The following is a 21,480-nucleotide window of genomic DNA, read 5'->3' as shown; positions in this document are numbered from 1 at the left end:
TGGGAAGATAACCAGCTAACGAACGCTTTTCAAAAACCACACTTACTCCACTTACTATGCTAGATCCCTTCTCCAGGCCCAGGGAAGCTGACTTACGAGGGATGTCACCCTGGTGCTCTCGCCATTTGGTTCTGTAGCTGAGCCCAGGAACAGTCTTCTCACCTGTGAAATTTAGGGGGAGTGTCTGTGGTGTGGTCAGAAGGTGAGGGAGGGGTTGGGGGTAGGAGGTGGGATAAGGTGCCCCTACATACAGGTATGGAAACACAGATTTAACTGCACACACACACACACACACACACACACACACTGGAAAAGCAAATGGGAAGCACCAGCAAGGGGTGGGAGGGTCATGTAGCAGGGATCAGCCCCTCTCTATCATCCTTGCCCTGTCTCTGGCTGGTGAGCGGTATCCCTAACCTGTAGCCTCTGGGGAGCTTCCTCATCCACTGCTGACCCTTTCACTCTAGCTACAGAACTGTAAAGCACCCATTCACTAAAGAGTGCTGTGCACTCCCACCGGGGCCCACTGGAATAATCTATTCCAGAGACCAAGCGTGGTTTTAGTTTATTAATATATTTTTTTTAAAAAAAGAGGGTGAACACAAAACAATGATGCAAAAGTTCACAAGTGCAGTGATAACAGTTACATTAAGTCACAGACAGAACACGGGGCAGGGAGTCAGTGATTGAGATCAGTCAACACAGGAACCAAGTTAGCCATACAACCATAGGACTTTCATGGAAGCTATTCTACAGTATTTGGAAATACTTTGTTCTCTTAAATAAACAACCTTTCTACTCTTATTTGCTTAAAATGCCAACATATTTTTTAATCAGAAAAAGGATATGTTTTAAATTAATTTTCAAATTATTTTGTCAAAGGCATGAAGATTTTATATGCTTGTTAGTCACTGTGGCATTAAAAATGCTTTACAAATAATTTCAATAACTCAAGAAAAATACAGAATAAATTTCAATCAATTTCAGTCAATGAAATTTCCTTTCATTACTATTATTTTTAACCAAACTGACCTATATATTTCTTAAAATGGGATTAAAGGTGTATACCATAATGCCTGGCTGATTTGAGTAATTTTTGAAAAAAACATTTGTAAATAAATAGTGTGTAATTTTGTAGACTGAAGGGCATATGTATTAAAAATATACATCTTATACTGTGTTTTTATCCTAATCTATAGCTACTGGAAGCAGAAACTCAGATATGCAAAGCAGTTTAGCTGATAGGCCTTGCTTATGTGAAATACACTTGGTTACATCCAGCTGAAGATAAGTTCTATGTGCATCATAGCTGACCACATGCCAGCTCTCTGCGTTGCCTGAGTAAGGACAGGACTCAGTTATTCTCCTATAGTCAGTCTATGGCCCACTATCCAACAGTGTGACCAGGGCATGTGGGTGTGTCTGTCTGTGCAAGGGCCAGCCTTGCAGGACAGCTACTGGATGTAAACACACCTTTCTCTTCTCGTCAGATGTACAGGAGTCTTTCATAGTTACTGCCTCCCAAGATGGCATACCTTACCTTGCCAATTTCTAAAAGACACAGTCAGTTCACAGCTAATGAGAATCCTAGCAGGATGGGGTGGGCCTGGTGTTCCCCATCCATCTCTGCTCTCTGGGGGGCAGAGCCGGAGGGGTGTGATGTACCTGATGCTCAGAGGCCTCCACGCAGATGGCTGTGTCTAGGCTTGGCTGCTTTGTAAGGGTTATTACAGTCCTGGTGAGTCTTATGCTCAGTCTTGGTCCATGTATTCAGTAAGTAAATTGCAAGTTAAAAAAAAAATGCTACCCATATCAAAACGGGCTTTCCAACAGCTTTGATAATTCTTAAAACTACGGTATGTTCAAGATGAAAAGTATTAGAGCTTCCCCTACACACAATACTGTCTCATCCTTCCATCACTAACCATTATTATCAAATAATTTGAAAAAAAAATATAGGCAAAAGCTGTGTTAAGTCTAAACTACGGACTCCTCCCCTATCATTAGGGTCTCCAGCTGCCCAGTGCTAACACCCACCAACTCAGACTTTGTTTATTAAGTCAGAGAATCTGATTATTTCCATAGTAATGGCCAGGGAATAAACAAAAATGTGTCAAAGCACAGATTCCCTCCTGCATGACAAATGAGTGTGTACATACCATCTATATATTAAAGTCACCTAGCTATATAAGAAGTGACATGACATCCAGTTACTATCATAGCACTAGCAACACTGGATACCTTTATTTCTGTTCCTGTCACCTTGCTGGTAATTATCCAATCTATACTCTTGATAGCAGAAGTATTCGTGCATATCAGATATTGGTTGTTTTTTTAGGTTTCGAAGTAAATACAGTTCTTTGCTGGGACTAATGGGATTCCCGGCTGTTCGCTTTCCAACCTTTTCTCATGGAATCTTCCAGCAACCCTTTCCCTAAGCTAATAGCTTTTTGTATATGCTGTTATTCAGGTGACTAGAGCAGGTGTCCATTTTACTCGGCATCAGCTGGCCGGTGCTGTTGCAACTGTTGGGATCCGAGCTTTCTTTGCAGCACAAGATGCTGTAGAGGTGCCTCTGGCACTCGGAGGAGGCGTAGTAGTAAATCAACGGATCGATGCAGCAGCTCACGCTGCTCACACAGACGCAGAGGAGGTAAGCAAAGTAGGCTGCCTCTGTGCCAGGACTGTCGGAGAGGAATAGGTAGTGCACAATCAGGAGGACGTTGGTGGGCCCAAAGCAGACGATGAAGATGCAGAACACCGCGGCAGACAGGAACAAAGCCCGCGACTTCTTGCTCCGGTTGGCAACCGCGGAGGAGCTAAGGCACCGGATGATGGACGTGTAGCAGACCGTGGAAACGATCAACGGCACAAGAAAGAAGATGGCGGAGAAGGCTGAGAAATAGTATGAGTAAAAGCCCTGCATCAGGTTCTCACTGAGGACGTCATGGCAGGTGGTGATGTTGAGTCCCGGAACTCGGGTGGTCTGCTCCTTGAGAAGAAGGGGCACCACCCCCATGATGGCCATCACCCAAATGACCACGCAAGTGAAGTTGGCTCGGCCCAGAGTGCGCCAGGATAGGGACTGGATCGGATACACCACCGCCAGGAACCGGTCAATGCTTATGACCGTCATGAGCATGATGGAGGCGTACATGTTACCGTAAAACGCTGCGGTGGCGAAGCGGCACATTCCAGACCCGAACTGCCAATCTGTGCCGGAGAAGTAGTAGCTGATCTTGAAGGGGAGAACCGACACGAAGAGCACGTCGGCCATGGCCAGGTGCAGCATGTACACCACGGCCGGCTTCTTGACCTTCATCCTCAAGACGAACACTGCGATGGCCAGGACGTTCAGAGGAAGGCTGACAATGAACACAATCGTGTACACGGAGGGCATGAAGAGCGTCAGCCAGGGGCTGGTCAGATATCCCGAGGCGTCCTCCGAGATGAAGGGAGGCGGCGGCGGCGTGAGAGGAGGGTGGCTTATATTTAAGTAGACTGCCCTACCCTCCAGCAGTACGCTTTCATTTTTCTCCTCCTCCTCATCCCCCAGGGGGACCAGTTCAAATGTATTTTCACTGGGATTCCTGAGAAAGAATGAGCGGGGGTTCACCGTAACATCTGTCCTCTCTGATTCTGAAAGAAGAAAATTGAGACCGTGAGTGACGGAAACAAAAACAAAAACAAAACAAAACAAAAAACAAAAACAAAACAAACAAACAACAACAACAACAAAAAATAACCGGCAGCCGCGACAAGCAGAGGGTGAGCTTTTGTTTGTGTTCTGTAATTTCCCCCAGGAGCAGATGGCTAGGTTCAGATCCTGCACAGATGGACTAAGGGCTTGGTTAGGGAATACGCTCCTAGCTTGGAATATTGCACAACATTTTGCTTGGATATGATACTCCTATTACTCTGCCGCTCCGCAGGACAAAGAGGTCCTTCCAGAGATCTACCTCGCAAACCTCACCTACCTTGAAGGCTCCAACGATGCTATGCTTTACGTTGTATTTATTTTAATTTGTGTGGTAGGAGAAAGCAGGCATACCACAGGGTGGAGGGAGAGCTGGTCCTCTTCTTCTACCATGTGCACCCAGGGGATTGAACACTGGCCGTCAGGCTTGTTGATAAATGTCTTTTTGCCCTGAGCCACCTTGCCATCCCTCAAGCCATGCTTTCTCTCTGGTTGTACCCCACCTTTCATCTGTATGTACAGCTCGCCTCCAGCTTCTATGCCTTCTCTTTCCTTCCCTAGCTGGCTTGAGCCATTCGGAGAAACCCACCTCTCTTTCCCAAAGGGAAACCCACATAGAAAGCAGAGAGGAAATTCTACAGGCCACACCATAGGGGGCCATTCAGAGTCAGATCCAAGGCTCCCCCAAATCGATGACCAAAGGAGTTTTCCTGTATCTTCAGTTTGCTTACAAAGTAGAATGTCATTGATGCCTTACCTATCTAGGTGTGGAGGCCCTCAATTACCCCTTCACACGGCTTGGAGGCCCCGATCCCCTCCGACAGCATCTTGCCTCCTTGCCCGGCAAGTCAGTCTAGCAGCAGATGTGCTTGGTCACTTACACCAGGCCATGACCTTATTCTAGAATGCTCTATGTCTCAAGGTGCATGCCTAGCGAACTGGGCTCTCTGGAGTATCAACCAGATGTCTAAATACGGGCTCAGTTACCTACACCTCCTGCTGTCAAAATTATCCACTTGAGATGTTAGTCAGAGGAAAGTTAACGGCACCAGTCAGACAGCAGGCTTTTGGGAGCAAAGAGCTTTGCTAATAAAATCCTACATCTGCTGGGTGGGTGCTGGGAGGCTGAGGAGGGCAAACAGCAACCACAAAGAGCACCAGGTCCCTGACGCTGGGGGTGTGTGCGGCAAAGGCTGGATATGCCTCTCTCTCTCTCTCTCTCTCTCTCTCTCTCTCTCTCTCTCTCTCTCTCTCTCTCTCTCTCTCTCTCAGAGATGCTGCCGGAGTTAAACCTTGGAAACTGCACAAGTGCGGTGGGCTTTCAGATCTGGGTTTTGTTCTCCTTTGTGGAACCTTCTTGGAAAAGCACACTTTCAGAGAGGCTCTGAGATCTGTAACGCCGCAAGGCTGAGTTCTGCTTCTGCACAGCTACGGAGCATCCCGCAGAGACAATCCTCTTAGACTAAAACTTTAGGCTGCTCTTCTGTGGTTCCCTGTTACTCCCCACTAATGGCTAAAGGTCCTTAGGGTCACAGGACAGTAGAAGGCACAGGTAGGACAAGATGGTAGACTTTTCCCCCTTCCCAGTGGTTTTTTTTTAGTTTGAGAGAGATCCAAAGCCAGTGTCTATGGCACCCTGGAACACGTTCCGGTGCTCTGTCCACGTCCCGGCACACAGAGAAGATCCTTGGAATCTCCAGGCTTTTGTATGCTGATGAGCTGACTGGTGGTTCAAGGCCTCTAGATAGCTTCGGAATCAGGCCTGGTCACATGAAAGCCTGAAACATGACTGGCAGGAGGGCAGGGGAGCGCCTGCTCCTGTTTGCACATCCTGCCGGTGTATCTCTCCTGCCTGGCTGTTCATTAGCATCTTCCGTAATATCATTTCTGATAAACGGGAAGCCTAGGAGATGCTTTTCGCTGGGTTCCTTGAGCTAGGAATCATGGGATCTGAGCAGAAGTCACGGGAACCCCTAATACACAGCCTGCTTGAGTTCTGGAGGTCGAGGCTTGGGTAACTTATGTTTGAGACAGACAGTCTTATGGGGTTGAGCCCTTAAACTCAGAGCTCCCATTCTATGTTCCGGTAGATGGTGTCAGATTTGAAATGAAATGAGAAGATGCATGGGCTGGTGTCCACCGGAGAATCTGCCCGAGGACGGACAGTATGGTATGAGAGGAAAGAGCCTTGATCCCTCAGGGCTCACAGCACTTAGGGGGGTGCTGCCCAGACAGTAGGGAACACACCCTGTTGCACTGCCATAAGAGAGAATGGGGACAGCGGGTAGGAAACTGACAGGCAGTTTCATTGACAAGGCACCGCATCGTTTGTCCTTGGCCAGAGCTGGAAATGTTCTTTGTTCTATGGACAAGTTTTGTCCTTGCTGCAGGTCACGGATGCACGAAGTGTTTGGGGCCCCTGCCCTGCTCTGGACTCCAGTTATCCTCTCTTTACACAGATTTATACAGATGCCTAGAAGCTGCAGATGTGACTGAAGCTGCAGACCAAGGCATTACCAACCGCTTTGAAGAGCTTTGGGACTGACCTCTGAGTTTTCAAGGTGGAAATGGGTTTTATCTGTTATAATCTCGGTGTGATCCTACTAGTCTCTGGATCTTTGGATCTTTTTGTTGGTTTGGTTTGGTTTGGTTTGGTTTCGGACAGGGTTTCTCTGTGTAGCCCTGGCTGTCCTGGAACTCACTCTGTGGAAATCCACCTACCTCTGCCTCTGCCTCCCAAGTGCTGGGATTAGAGGCGTGTGCCACCACTGTCTGGCACTAGTCTCTGGATCTTGTATACTCAAGTGCTGTCTCTTCTTCACATCTGCTCTATACTCGAAGGCCCTGCCAAGGTCTAACAGGTTCTATCTGGGTTCCCTTATCACCTTCCAAGGGCTGCAAGTCATTATGAGCAGAGATCCTAAGACCTTATAAGACCTAATTCTAGCCCATTTCCTAAATGATCTTAAATCTTGAGTGGGGGAGATCAGGTAGTTAGAGAGGAATTAGTCACCTTGGAAGCCACTTACAATGGACCCCCTCTCTTATAATCTATTTTGGACCCCACCTCCTTTTTCCTGGCTAACACTAGAAAGGGAATCATCCCAATTGCCCCACCCCCACCCCAACACCAAGATTTAAAACACCCTATAAAAAGGTGCAGGTGTCAGGGCTTTCTTAAAGCCCAGTAAGGGAAAGCTATGCTTCCTGGAATTTGAGTTCTACCGCTGGCCCTGAGTGGAGACGACACCGTGATCTGCTCCTAAAATGAGATCACCTACCACTGTCTCCCCCTTGAAGAGTTAACCCATGGGGCCTGTCAGTAACCAGGCAGGCCAGGGCACCACTTCCCAGGAAAGCTGCAAGTCTTGCTAAGGAGATGGGCGGAATAATTATCCCTCAGTGTGGTGATGCACTTAGCTTCCCTAAAAGCCCTCCCTGATGCAGCCATTTACAGAGTTCGTGAGGGATGCAGGCATGGAGGAGAGCTTCTATCACTCAGAGTTCCACTATGCAGTGGTACTGACATTTACAGAACTGCTATGAAGGAGGAGGGGGCTTACAGCTCCAGCAGCATCACCAGCATTGCTGAAATCTGCCTGCTTTTCTGAGTTTGAACTCAAATTGTAACCACCCCACTCCCAGAACAGCGGGGGGGGGGGGGGCGGGGGGGGCGGGGGAGGGACCCAAAAAACAAAAAGTCCACGAATGCTTTCCCTGGCACTCTGGCTGTTCTCAGTCTCGAACGTTTACAGCATTCCCTAAACCACTGCAAATCAGAACACAGTTGGAGGTCACAGTACATAGCTGGTTGGTCACAAGTTCCATAGTCACTGGGAAAGAATTTCAGAAAGGAGGAAAAAGTCTTAGGAAAGAAAATCCAAATTCCAGTGCAAAACCTGCTCTAGGCTTTTTTTTTTTTTTTTTTTTTTTGAGACAGGGTTATACTTTGTAACCTTGGCTGCCTTAGAACTTGCAGTGCAGACTAGGCTGGCCCTAAAAGTCATAGAAATCCACCTGCCTCTACCTTCCGAGGGCCAGGATTAAAGGCATATGCCGCCACACCCAGCCTCGAGGGTTTGGGCAACACTTGAGTCATGCACATTACATACAATCTCTGCTAAAGATAAACAAAAAACCAAAATCTCCAAGCTACCACCACCACCAGCAGCACACCAAGTGCTCTGAAGGCTGACAGCAGAAGGATGGAGAGTCCAAGGCCAACCTGGATTATATAGTGGACCCTGTCTTTAAAACAGTGGTACATGCCTTTCATCTCAGCACTCACAAGGCAGAGGAGAGCAGATCTCTGAGTTCAAGGCCAGCCTGGTTAACAGAGCTATTTTCAGGTCAGCTGGGGCTGCACAGAGAAAACCTGTCTCAAAAAACCAAAACAACAATACCCTGCGCTTCTGCTCAGGACAGCAGCCAATTCAACAGACTGCTAATGCAAAACGCCAGTTATCAATACTCTGAAGGAATCTGCCAGAACCCAGAGGCTTCATAGCCCAATGTCCAGCATACAGCCTCAAATGATTCAGTAGAATGAGAATTAAGAGGCTGGGATTCTAGCTCAGTGGTAGAACATTTGCCTAGCATGTAGCCCAGGGTTTAATCCCCTGCACCAATAATAAATAATAACAAAAAAATAACAGGGCAGCTGGGCACAATGGCAGGTACATGCAATGCCAGCACTGGGGAGATTGAACCAAGAGAACTGAAAAAACTGAGGCAAACCTGGGCTGCCATGTAGGTCATCCTGGCTTCAAAGTGAGACCTTGTTTGGGGAGGGGCATAATGAACTAAAAGAACTGGGAGTTTTATTAGCTCTGCTCAAATCTTTTAGACAAAAGTAAGCTCTGGGGCTGGAGTGACAGCTCAGCCATTAAGAGGCTGCACTTCCAGAGGATCAGAGTTCAAGTCTTACACCTGGAAGGAGGTTCACACTCATCGTATCTCCAGTTTCAGGTGACCCACCGTCCTCTTCTGGCCTCCACAGATACTGGACACATGTGGTACACACACATACATGCAAGCCAAGTACCCATACACATAGAATTAAAACAAAATGAAATCTCTGGGCACCCCCTTTCCACTTATCTCACATCTAGAAATGCTAACTCCAACTGGACTAAAGACTCAAGCCTAACACCCAAAACTGCAGTTTTGGTAAGGAAACCCAGAAGAGAAAGCTCACAGATCTGACCCAAAGGCACAGGCAGCCAAAGCTGACAGGTGGAACGGAATCAATATAAAAGCTCTGTACAGCAAAGGAGCCGTCTTCAGTGAGAGATACCTTACAGATGGGAGACAACACTACAGATCACACGTCCTACCTGATAAGGGGTTCCTGTCCAAACATCTACGGAACAAAGGACTCACTATGGAGAAAACAAATTGTTGGGGTTTTTTTGTTGTTGTTTTTTAAAAAAGGGCTGGCAGTGGTGGCACACGCCATTAATCCCAGCACTTGGGAGGCAGAGGCAGGCGAATTTCTGAGTTCGAGGCCAGCCTGGTCTACAAAGTGAGTTCCAGGACAGCCAGGGCTATACAGAGAAACCCTGTCTCGAAAAAACAAAAACAAAAATGGGACAGAAACTAACTAGACATTTAGATAATACAAATACTAATAGATAATACAAAAAATGCCTGAATGGTATGTAATAAAATGCTTAGCATTACTAATCGTCATGGAATTGCCATTTAAAACCACCATGAGCGATCACTTTACTTCACTAGGATGACTACCATGAAGAAAGAAAGATTACCAAGTGCTAGCAAGGGTATAGAGAAGCCAGGACCCTGGACACCAGCTAGAGCTGGAAGCACAGCCATTATGGAAGACGGCCAGGGACTTCAGAAAACGAAACCCAGAATTATCCCCCACGATCCCCCAGTACCACCAGTGAGCATGGACACAAAGGAACTTCTCTGATGCTCAGTTCAGAGCCTGGCTGAATAGGGGGTTTCTGGGGATGCACAGCAGAGAATTAAGTACTTACCAGCATGCCCTGACACTCACATAGGAACCTCCATGATACTGGGAACAGGGACACGACTTGAAGTCACTTATCTAGCTTAGCAGACGGAATGTTGTCACGTGGTCTGAAAACAACACTCCCTGGGCTTTGCCAATACTGTTTGCTGTCATGCCAGTATCAGCACGTCCTCTGTCAGCAGCCCAGAAACATTATACCTCAGGGAACACATGGTATTTACAGTGTGGAACGGAGAAGAATGTATAATCCCTCAACTAAATATCATTGCCTAGGGCGGGTACCCTTTCTTCCCACTTTAGATTTGATATGCTAGAAATTAAAGAAATTAAAAAAAAAAACGCTAGAAAAAAGTATTCTTAAGTGTATACGAACATCACTGAAACACTGAGTCCAGGCAAGGTGGCTAGATACGGCCAACATACTCAAGACCGTATGCTGGGACTTGCATCTGCTTTTCCTACAGTCCGAGTATGACTCAGACGTCAAGGGGAAAGTGTTTGTCAGCTGGCCGAGAGCTCTTCAGAGTCACCTTGCTTGTTGAGCAACAGTCACAGCAAGGCAAAGTTAAATTCTGTCTTACAGAGAACGCAGCACAGCTCCCAAGTAGATTCGTACATTTCTTGCTAAGTTTTACTTAAGGAAGGATCTCTCTAAAGCGCCCAAGTGGTTTTGAGACAATGACTTTTGCATCCCAGGTAGGCCCTGAACTTGCTAATGTAGCTGAGGTTGGCCTTGAACTCGAAATCGGTCCTGTCTTCACCCTTGAGTGCTGGGATTACAGGCATTTACCAGCATGCCGGGCTTCAGTTTTGATATTGAATATAGCATATTGCTAACTAGCTTAAATACAGACTAACCTGGAGACCTGAAATTAGTGTCAGGTGATGGCTCTTTTGTCTTTGCTGAGATCTGGCTGGATGCAGGGCTCGGGGGTGGGGTGGGGTGGAGGGATAGGGTAGGGTGGGGTGGAGGGATGGGGACTAAGATACCTTTCACTGTGCCAGGGCCTTGACTGTGACTCAGTGTTCTGCTCCAGTGCTCACCCTTCTGGGGAATTAGCTAACTTGAAGTCTCAGGATCTTGCCTACATTCCCACAGTGAGCAAGTCAGCCATGGCCTGCATTTCACAGGCCAAATGGAATGACGACTATGAGGAGGAGGAGGACACTGGAGAAGCATGGCAGAATCCAGGCAGACAAGTGAAACCCTGCAGCCTTTCTAGAATGTTCCAGTCCCTCCAACTCAAACAAACATCACTTTCCCAAGGCAGGAGCCAGCATGCTCCCCACCCCCAGCCCCAGAATGCCTTCTTTCGGATCTGGGGTAGGAGCTGCACAGCACAGCCTTGGATACCTCCAAGTGTTGTTAGCATCAGGTCAATACCCCGTGGGTTCTGGTTGGCCAAAGAAGAGCACTTTGTTCATAGAATACATGATGATGGAGGTGGTCCAGTGTGTCTGTGTGTGGAGAGTCTCATCAAACTGTAGTCATGCAGCCAAGCTGGTGCAGACGTCAGGAAGCCTTCGAGATAGACAACTAAATAGCAAGTAAAAGGGGTGGAGCCGTGACGTTCCTGGGCTTGGTCCCCAGGACTGAAGAGTAAGGAGTAGTTATAGATGAAAGACTGGATGGGCGGCACAGAGACCAAGCGCAGCGTTGGAGTTCTTCCCTCCTGGTTTGCATATAATGTTAACAGGCATTTATGAGACAATCAGGGAACTTAGACACTTTGCATAGAATGACATGAAGAAACTGTCCACTACTTTCTTCTGATGATATTGCATTTATGGGGAAAAAAAGTTCTTACCTCTAGAACTGTATGCATATTTAAGGTCATGTATTTAATGCATGCATGCATGCATAGTTAGTTAGTTAGTTAGTTTTTTGAGGCAGGGTTTCTCTGTGTAGCTTTGGCTGTCCTAGAACTCACTCTGTAGACATCAAACTCAGAGATCCACCTGCCCCTGCCTCTCAAGTGCTGGGATTAAAGGCGTGGGCCACTACCTCTTGCCTTATAACTTATATTCTCATTTAATAAAATAGTGTATTTAAGGAGAGCATGTTTGGAGGCTCAGCAGGGAGCACTGATACCAGCCCTCTTTCTTCCAGTAAGGTCACAGAGCACAGAGAGGGAGGGGGGCACCCACTCCCCCTCCCCCCTCCCAGCCATGCAGATCTGCCAGATCCACCTTGGTGATAGTCAGACTGACAGATTCCTCTCAGCCAGATCACCATCACAGAGATGATGTCTGGGACTGGCTTTAAAATTCACTTGCGGGGGACAGCGAGGGTCTTGCTAAAAGAAGTCAGGTGATGGGCTGTGGACAAATATGTGCAAAGCAAAACAAGTAATTCATGATACCTTCTTGTCACTAGAAATTGACTTTTAATTATGTGTGTGCATGCATGTGTGTTCTCTGCATGTGCATGAATGAGCAGGTGCCCTTCTAGAGCTAGTTGTGAGCCACCTGACAGGGGTACTGAGAATCAAATATGGGTCCTCTGCAAAAGCACTACATCTCTTAACTGCTGAGCCATCGCTCTCGCCCCAAATGCAAGCATTGTTGTTTCTGGGTTTTGTTTGTTTGTTTTTCTTGTGTTTAGTGCAGAAGAAGGGGAAGTTCTTGAGTGTTCTCATGAATATGGCTTTATGTGTAGAGAAATCATCTAGTATCAACATCTTATTTATTTATTTAGAGACCTCTCACTATGTAGCCTTGGCTATCCTTGAACTTGCTATGTAGACCAGGCTGTCTTTGAACTCAGAGAGATCTGTCTGCCTCTGCCTCCAGAGAACTGGGATTAAAGGTGTGTGTCACCATGGCTGGAATATATTAACATTTTTTTTTTTTTTGGTTTGTTTTTTTTCGAGACAGGGTTTCTCTGTATAGCCCTGGCTGTCCTGGAACTCACTTTGTAGACCAGGCTGGCCTCGAACTCAGAAATCCACCTGCCTCTGTCTCCTGAGTGCTGGGATTAAAGGCGTGCACCACCACACCTGGCATGTATTAACATTTTAAAGGTTTGGGGGAATATGTAAAAATTAGTATGTAGGGGAAAGAATCCAGGAAACCTTCACATGTGTTGAACATCCACTAAATACCAGACATGTCCCTTGCTTTTACCTTATAACTTTATTTTATAAATGATAATTTTGAGGCACAGAGAGGTTAAGTAACTCATTCAAGATCACACAGCTAGTCTGTGGAAGAGCCAGGATTTGAACCTAGATAGGCATGAAGGCTTAATACCCTTTTACCACAATGAACCATCTGTGCTCTATTTTCACTTTTGTTTTTATGTTTATTTTGGGGGTCAAACCTTCCTGCTACTTGGAAATTCTGGGGTTTACTGGCCAAACCCCTGTGCACAACTCAGCCCTCCTAGGCATACATAGGAAGTGGACAAGCACCCACAGAGATGAGTGAAAAACCTTGTGCATGTGTACATAAGTGTGTACGCGCATTCGCGTGACCATGTGTGCACATATAACCATGTGTGTGCATGTAGAAGCTGGAGGAGAGCAGCAAGAGTCTTGCCCATTGCTTTGAGCCTTGCTGCGTTGAGACAGGCTCTATCACTGAACACGAAGCTCTCCATTTTGTCTAGGCAGGCTGACTGGCCAGAGAGCTTTCAAGATCTGCCCACTTCTGTCATCCAGTGCTGAGGCTGGGTGCTTGTGATTCAACTCAGAGCCTACTCAGCCTCTGGGGACCCTCCAATGCAACCTTTAATAGGATGTTCTGGATGGGGCCTACCTAAGAACAGCAGAACAAACCAGTAAGGCAGAGTTCATGGAAGAGTGTCCTGGAGGCTGCTGCCTCTCTGGCACACCCTGGAGCTTTCAGACAGGCCAGGAGGAGCTGCAGCTGCTGCAGGAAGTTATTGTAGTGTTCCCAAAGCACAGGGACATGCACACTAGTCTTTAGGACCCTTGCTCGGAGGCAGGAGACAGATGTGGTGTTAGGATGCTCATGGGCCTCCCTGAAAGCCACCGTGACCTCTGTGGTCTGTTCTCTGCCCTGAGTCACCATCCCCAAGATTCCTGTCCCCGGAAAGCCACTGTCTATACTCTAATCAACAGCAAGTCATCAAAGACCAACTCAGGATCAGTGTGTCCCAGGGTCCACAGTCCATCCCAGACTTCAGCTGTCCCACTACCCCAGCCTTTCTGCAGTCAGTGAGCCTGAACTGAAATAACGGACCCTAAACAAGATAGAGATTCATAAATTACACTTCTGAGAAAGCACAGCTCTTCTGGCTAGGCCTTGAGTTTGCTCCTTAGGACGAATCACTGTCCCAGCTATGCTAGGTTAAAATTCCAGCAGAGATTGAGCAATAGCTATGAAATCCAATTGTAGGGGTTGCCACAAGTTTTTAAAATCTTTTTACTTTATTTGTAATTATGTGTAGTGTGTGTGTATGTGGTGTGTGCATGTGCTTTGTGTGTGCACGAGCATGTATGTGTCTTAGGGGTGGTATGTGCACACGCGTGCGGTTGCTCACAGGGGCCTGAGGTGTCTAGCCGCCTTGAGGCTGGAGTCACATGGGTGTCATGGATGTTATTATGCATATTTCAACTGTGCCACAAAGTAAAATGTATTTCTCACTTATGGCTGGCTAGCAAAACAGACAGACAGACAGACAGACAGACAGACAGAAACAAAACAAAACAAAACAGAAACCACGTTTCTGTAATACTCTAAAATCCAATTTGCAACTTGTCACAAACTTTAAATATATATTCTATAGTGTCTTTTCCTAAAGCTGTGCAGAATTGCTTGTTGCCATGTGCCACTCATAGATGAGTTTAAGACAGCAAAGTTACCTTTGAAAGCCAATAACACACACAAGGTTACAGGGGATTTGCAGGATATAAGGGCAGGGATAAACCCTTGGCGCACGCCTTTAATCCCAGTACTTGGGAGGTAGAGGCAGGTGGATTTCTGAGTTCGAGGCCAGCCTGGTCTAGAGAGTGAGTTCCAGGACAGCCAGCAGGGCTACACAGAGAAACCCTGTCTTGTGAAACCCACATGTGAACCCCTCCCCAAAAAACCCCAAACAAACAAACAAACAAACAAAAACCCTTCACCTCAAAACTCTGGCATCGTAGTGCATACTTGTAACTCTAGAACCTGAGAGGCTGAGGCAGGAGGATTTGAGTTTAACGCCAGCCTGTGCTGTACAGCAAATCTTGTTTCGAAAAACAAACAGGACTGGAGGGATGGCTCAGAGAGAACACTTGTTACAACAAAAGCCCGAGGGACTAAGTTCCCATCACAGCACCCATGTATGACTGTTATCCTAGTACTGTGTGTGTATGTGTGTGTGTGTGCTCGCACACTATCACAGGCTTGCACATAACCCCTCCTCCAGCCATGAACTTGGTAACTCTACTGGGTTTAGTAGAGAATTACAGCAAGGGAGTACATGGGGGGCAGGGGATCCTGGAAAAACACCTGGCTTATAGGGAACGCCATTTATTCTGTGAGTTTTTGCAAGAGGTAGTAAAAAAACTGAATAAAGAGAGTTACTAAGGAACAAAAGAGATGTGAGCTCCAAATGAAGAGAGTAGCAACATCAGACACCCAGGTTTCTGGTGAACCCCATTATTTCACGCTCCTTTTGCTTAGAACCCAGCTAAGCTCCAGTTCACCAGGGCAACAGGAACGGAAGAGGCATGGGAAGGGGAGGAAGGTGAACGGGAGGGAGATTTTTGGAAAAGAAGCAAGCCCTGGGCTCTAAAAAGAGCAAGTTCACATGACAAACCCAGGCAGGAGCAGCTAGGGTGGGAGCTTGCTACAGAGTAGCAGTTCACAGTTAAGAGGGCATGCGAAGTTGAGAAAAGCCGGCTGGTCTGGAGTGACATGGGAGAAGAAGCCAGAGAGGGCATTGTTCTTGAGGGGCGGTTAGAGGCTGGGTGAAGTGAGGAATATGTCAGGGGAAGTAGAGCAAGGCCGGGGCCCTTCTTGTACAGGGACCTCTTGCTTCTTGCCGAGGGACTGGGCTTGGCCTAGAGATAAGGATGGCCTTCTCTGAAACCCCAAGGCACTTGGCCAGAGTTAACCACAGCCATTCTCTCTTTATGCAGCGGTAAGGAGAAGCAGATTTGTTTTTGGCTGAGTTTGTGAGTTCACTTATTGTCTGCACCCAATGTAGGGGGACCACTCCTATAACCCTCCCCCCCCAAGGCAGGCCACTCAATCTCTCTGGGCCTCATTTTTAGAATCAGAGAAAGGGGATAAATGTCTCCTTATCATACCTATGCTCTGTGCTGGCCACATCTCATAGTCTATATTTTAAAGGGCCTGTTCCAAAATAAAAGCAAGGAAGTAACCTAAAGTTATGTGAACTCACATCTCCATACACTTTGGATCCTCCTCGCCCTCAAGGCTGATGATGATTAAGGTCTTAGGTCGGCTACCCAAACACAGGCAGGCTGGTTAGCTGCTGCTCAGCTTGGGGGCCCTCTGTGGGGTTCTGAGTTTTCCCATGAGCACCACTCAAGCTCACACTGAAGAAAGACAGAGAACAGGAAACACCCCACTCTTTGTCACCTCTTAATCCTTACATGTGGGAGCACCGAAGTGCACATTCTTTCAGAGATAACAAAAACTGAAGAAAATCTAGTGGGTTTTCTTCAGCCTGAAAGGAAAGGCTAAAGGTGTCCCTACTAAGAAAGTCGAAACAATTGGAAACTTTACAGGCTACACCTCTGCTTTGGAGAAAAGAGAAAATATTTGACGAAATAAGTCGACCAAATTAATTTATTTGGTCAAACTGGCAGATATTTAAAAATACACTGTAAGTAACGAATGTACTGGAGGCAGGCAACCTCCTTGCGGCAGATGAGGAAATTCCATTGAGAAAAACTAAGACTAGATGATTTCTAGGTGCGCCTGATTCTGAAGAGGGGTCCCTTTTCTCCATGCAGAGAAACAGGTTTCCAATAACAAAGACCCTACTCCCTGCAACCAGAAACCTTCATCACCTCCTGGGTGCCAGGCCAAGCTGGGGGCTGTCCCGTCTTTATTGTGTGATTGTGATTTTTTTCTTTCACATCGCTTTTCCCTCCTTGTAAATCAAACGAGAAAACGAGAGTTCCATCAAAGCAAAAACTCGAGGAGAGTGGTTCCACTGCACACCGAAAGCCCAGAATCACAAGATCCTTTCTTTTTGAAGGTGGTCTTGTAAAACAGTAAAACAGGCCACACAATGACAATAAAAGCGACTGCGGAGACCGCTCCGCGGACCCTCGGGCCCCTCCTCCGGATCCAACACCGGGTGGCCCGCGGACTGCACCCTCCAAAACCGAGTCCAAAAGAGCATCGGCCGTGCGGGGAGTGGGGAGGATATGGCGCGCCCCACATGGATGTGACTAGGGGAACCTCTAAATCTCGGCCCAAATGACTGTTTGGCTCCTGGGGGAAACTGAGGCAGGGTTGCAGCCAGGAGCACCCCTTCACGGAGCTGGCGCAACTTAAAACTTCTGATAGCTTCCCCCACGCGCACCCACCCGCAGCTCTTACCTGGCTGGCTCATAGGGACGCGGGAAGACAGCAAGGGACCGCACAGGCTGAGGCCGAGGGCGACGAGCAGCAAGCGCCGGGGCCCCATTGTCCCAAGGCTGCCCGCGCGGCCCGGCGCCCGCCGTCGCCTACTTTCTTCCGAGCAGCTCGGTCGGAGCCTGCGGGTGACTGGAGGCGACTGCGCGGCCCCTGGGTGAGTATTTGGAGGCGGTTCAGGGGCGTGGGGCGGGGCTCGGCGGGCTGTGCGCGTGCCCGCAGTCTCCGCTCGTGCCCGCAGCCCCTCGCTCCGGAACCCAAGCGGCAGACCGCGCCAGATGCTCGCTCCTCCCCAGTCTCCCCTTGTGTCACCCCGTGTGGTTGAGCTGCAAGCCTGGGAGTGACTCAGCCCCTCGGGGTCTTCGGAGAGCGCCTGCGGCCGCTTCAATGACTCTCCTGGGACGTGGAGCTAGGGAAGTGAAGCTAGAAGGGGAGAGTCCCGTGGTGGTGCTCCAAGTCTCTCCTCCTTCCCGGCGTCTGGCTGCACTCGACAAGTTTGGAGTTTAGCTAAAAGTTGACTACTGACTTCTGGTTTTGTTTGTTTTTACGCTGCAGTGACAAGGGTGTCCCCAGATATGTGGACAGAGTGCTTGACATTTCTCGAAATTCTTTTATTTTGCGAGCTTAGACGGATCACGTTGAGCCTTTGATCTTCCACACACGTGTGGAAGTGGACCAGGTATCCAGGCGTTGATTCTCCAAGCTCTTGCTTACTCCGCCTCCCCTGGTGACCCAAGCCAGAGCCACAGCCACGGGCCCCAACGCCCAGGGCTTTCTCACCAGAAGGATGTTGGGTGGGAAGAGGAGGGGTAGCACTGAGGAATTTTAAAGGGTCCTTCCCAGGTCTTTATGGTTTGTGCTTGACTACATTTCAGCGTTAGATATCAAAAGGGGAGGTCATGGCTGAGGCCTAGCGAGAAGGAGCCCCAGCTTATTTTGCTTAGAAAGAGTCTAGTGAGGAAGACACCCCGGAAATGAATCCTGGTCCTCTACCCAGTTTCTGAAAGAGCCAGCTCACAGCTTAGATCTCTGAAGTGCTGTGATTGTCTTAGGGTTTCTATTGCTGCCATGAAACACCACAACCAAAGGCAAGTTGGAGTGGAAAGGGTTTATTTGGTTTATATTTCCATATAAGTGTTCATCGATAAAGGAAGTCAGGACAGGAACTCAAAACAAAGCAGGACCCTGGAGGCAGGAGCTGAAGCAGAGGCCATGGAGGGGTGCTGCTTACTGGCTTGCTGTTCAGCTTGCTCAGCCTGCTTTCTTACAGAGCTCAGGACCATTAGCCCAGGGGTAGCACCACCTACAATGGGCTGGGCCTTTCCCCCTCAATCACTAATTAAGAAAATGCCCTAAAGGGTTGTACAACTCCAGCTTTTAGGGAGGCATTTTCTCAGTCTAGTTTCTCTCCTCTCAGATGATATAAAACTAGCCAGCACAGTTGTATTCTGCACTCCCTGACAAAGGCTTGGAAAAAGGCAATTTTGCTTGAAGACTGTCTTTCCCTAACTAGAATCCCAACATTTCGATCAACGCAGAAAACAAGATCAGAGGCCATCTCCTCCCCTTACCCTCAGAGCTGCCTCACAGTCTTCCTAAGTTGCTCTGTCAGTTGTGCAATCACCCAGCTAGACAATGCCATTTAAAATCCTTCCCACTGGAATCTTTTGAGAAAGCATATTTTAGGGTAAGTGGGGACAATTAGCATATGTCTGCACACAATAATAACATGGTATCATTTTCTCACCTCTCTGAAATGCTGTTGGGATTTTAGGTTCATCGCTTTTATGGACCACAGGCAAGAAAAAGAAAATTGCTGCAATTAACCCAAGGAATACCATTGCTTGTAAGAGATGCTTTAGTTGATTGTAAAGACACTAGAATTACGGCTGGAGAGATGGCTCAGTGGTTAAGAGCACTGACTGCCCTTCCAAGGGTCCTGAGTTCAATTCTCAGCAACCACATGGTTGGCTCACAACCATCTGTAATGGGATCCGATGCCCTCTTCTGGAGTATCTAAAGGTGGTGACAGTGTACTCACATCTATAAAAATAAATAAATCTTTAAAAAAAAAACTGTTTGAGGCAGGTAGTGGTGGTGCATGCCTTTAATCCCAGCACCTGGGAGGCAGAGGCAGGCGGATTTCTGAGTTCGAGGCCAACCTGGTCTACAAAGTGAGTTCCAGGACAGCCAGGGATACACAGAGAAACCCTGTCTCAAAACAAAACAAAACAAAACAAAACAAAACAAAACAAAACCAAAAAACCAAAAAAAAAAGTTTGATAAAAAGGACACTGGAATTTTAAATAAAAGTGATAAAACACATGACAAGTTTTTTGACAGTTCAAAGATACAAAGCATAGAATTTTTTTTCACCCACAGAGATGTTTCTAGACTCTGAAGCCTGAAAGCTAGCGAAGCTAAACCCTGTCTGCAGGGGGCTTTCTACCTGTAACTCATGCCGCATTGCTCCTTAACATCAGAGTTAATCTGTTCTTTCACGTGTCAGGATACCCTCTGTGCATCACTCTTTTGTGCTTCCGGGTCATTGCTGAATATAATGTTACTTATTAGTCACAGACGCTGAGATACTGGGACAGACACCGTCATACTGAAATGATTATTAACAAGGGTGAAGTGTATATCGTGTGCATACACTGGATAAAATCATTCATTCCTAAAACCCTGGGTTAGAGTGGAGTAAGTTTGAAAAACTTTAAAAGCTTTTTAAATGTGTTTTGCCTTGCATGTGTTTGTACCACGTGCATGCCTAGTGACCACAGAGTTCAGAAGAGGGCACTGGATTCCCTGGAACTGGAATTATAAATGGTTGTGAACCACTGTGTGGGTGTTGGGAACTGAACAAGGCCCTCTGCGAAGAGCAACAAGTGCTCTTAACCGAGCTGTCCATCCAGCCCCTGGAGTAAGTTTTCAGCATCCTCCCTAAAATGGCATTAAAATGTGTATTTTTGGAAATTTTCATTTAATATTTGGCTACCGATGAATTAAACTGTAGAGAGCAAAACTTGAGAAAACAAGAAGTGGCCTTCTGCCTTTGTCTGCAGTCTTCATGATTAATGTTAGGATTCTGTACATTATTCAATAATTACACAAATAAACATATGTAGGTCTACCTACCCTTTAAAAAACGTTGGACGAGCTGGAGAGAGAGCTTACAAGCAAGAGTACCCCAGTGTCATCCCCTGAACCACTGTGTATGAAAGCTAGGATGGTACGTAAGTGTAATTCCAGCACTAGGGAGGCAAGCAGAGACACGCAGATCCCTGGGACTCCCTGGCCAAACCACCTAGCCTACTCAGCGAGCTCCAGGCTAGAAGGTGATCCTCCTATCTCAAAAAAGGTGGGTGGTGCCTGAGGAATGACACTTGAGGTTGTTCAGTGGCCTTCACATGCACTGACACACCTATGTGAACATGCATGATCACACACACACACACACACACACACACACACACACACACACATTGATGGTAGAAATGGTGAGAAGTGTTAAGAGGATGCTTTGGGGAGCTGCTATATTAAAACAAAGGGTACCCTGAAGAAAGAAGGCTCTTGAAACATTGAAGTCATTACATTCTCCACATATTTCCTCAAGTGTCTCTCAGATTGTGGCGGCAGCACGGCCAGCAAAGGGAAGGGACAGAATGAGATATTTCCTCCTCTCCTTAGTAGTCTCTAAGATTCCTGAATATTCTTTAGAGCTTTCTTTTTAAATTTTTATGTGTACGGTTGTTTCTCCTGCACGTGTATCTGTACACTTGTGTTCATGCAGTGCCTTGCAGAGGCCAGAGAGGATATCTAACTCTGGGAATGAGGTCCACAGATGGTTTGTGAGCTGCCACGTGGGTGCTGGGAACTGAACCCCGGTCCTCTGGAAGAACAGCAAGTGCTCTCAAGCACTGAGCCATCTCGCCAGCCCCAGATCACTTACAAAAGAATTTGAAAGTACCCTCAGAAGCAATTGTAACTTTTAGCATGTACAAATGTGGATCTCTGGACTCCATCCTGGACCAATGTACTGAAAACGCCCCTGGGCGAGGATGAGCTCTGAGAGCTCCCACACAAATGTTTAGAGTAAGACATGGTATTCAGACATTAGCATGGACCCAAGTCAGCGGGAAGATTTAACCCACAGCGCTGGGCTGTGTCTCCAGAGACTTTGATGCAGTTGGTCTGAGGTGCTGCTGCTGCTGCTGCT

The 21,480-nt window shown here is 47.3% G+C and overlaps 1 protein-coding gene across 1 annotated transcript; it reads right to left on the bottom strand.

Moving 5' to 3' along the window:
• Positions 1 to 548: 548 nt before the first annotated feature.
• On the bottom strand, positions 549 to 17,582 carry F2r (coagulation factor II thrombin receptor). The gene is made up of 2 exons (XM_021180387.3): positions 17,226 to 17,582; positions 549 to 3,639 (listed from the first exon to the last, which is right to left on the bottom strand). The coding sequence occupies exons 1-2, from the start codon at positions 17,311 to 17,313 to the stop codon at positions 2,435 to 2,437; spliced, it is 1,293 nt and encodes a 430-aa protein (XP_021036046.1). The 5' UTR covers positions 17,314 to 17,582; the 3' UTR covers positions 549 to 2,434.
• Between the last annotated feature and the right edge of the window lie 3,898 nt (positions 17,583 to 21,480).

This window comes from Mus caroli, unplaced genomic scaffold (assembly GCF_978045245.1).
Source record: "Mus caroli unplaced genomic scaffold, Mus_caroli_1 scaffold_15, whole genome shotgun sequence".
NCBI classification, from domain to species: domain Eukaryota; kingdom Metazoa; phylum Chordata; class Mammalia; order Rodentia; family Muridae; genus Mus; species Mus caroli.
Note: the sequence above shows the minus strand (reverse complement) of the source record. Positions and strands in the feature narration are given on the sequence as shown.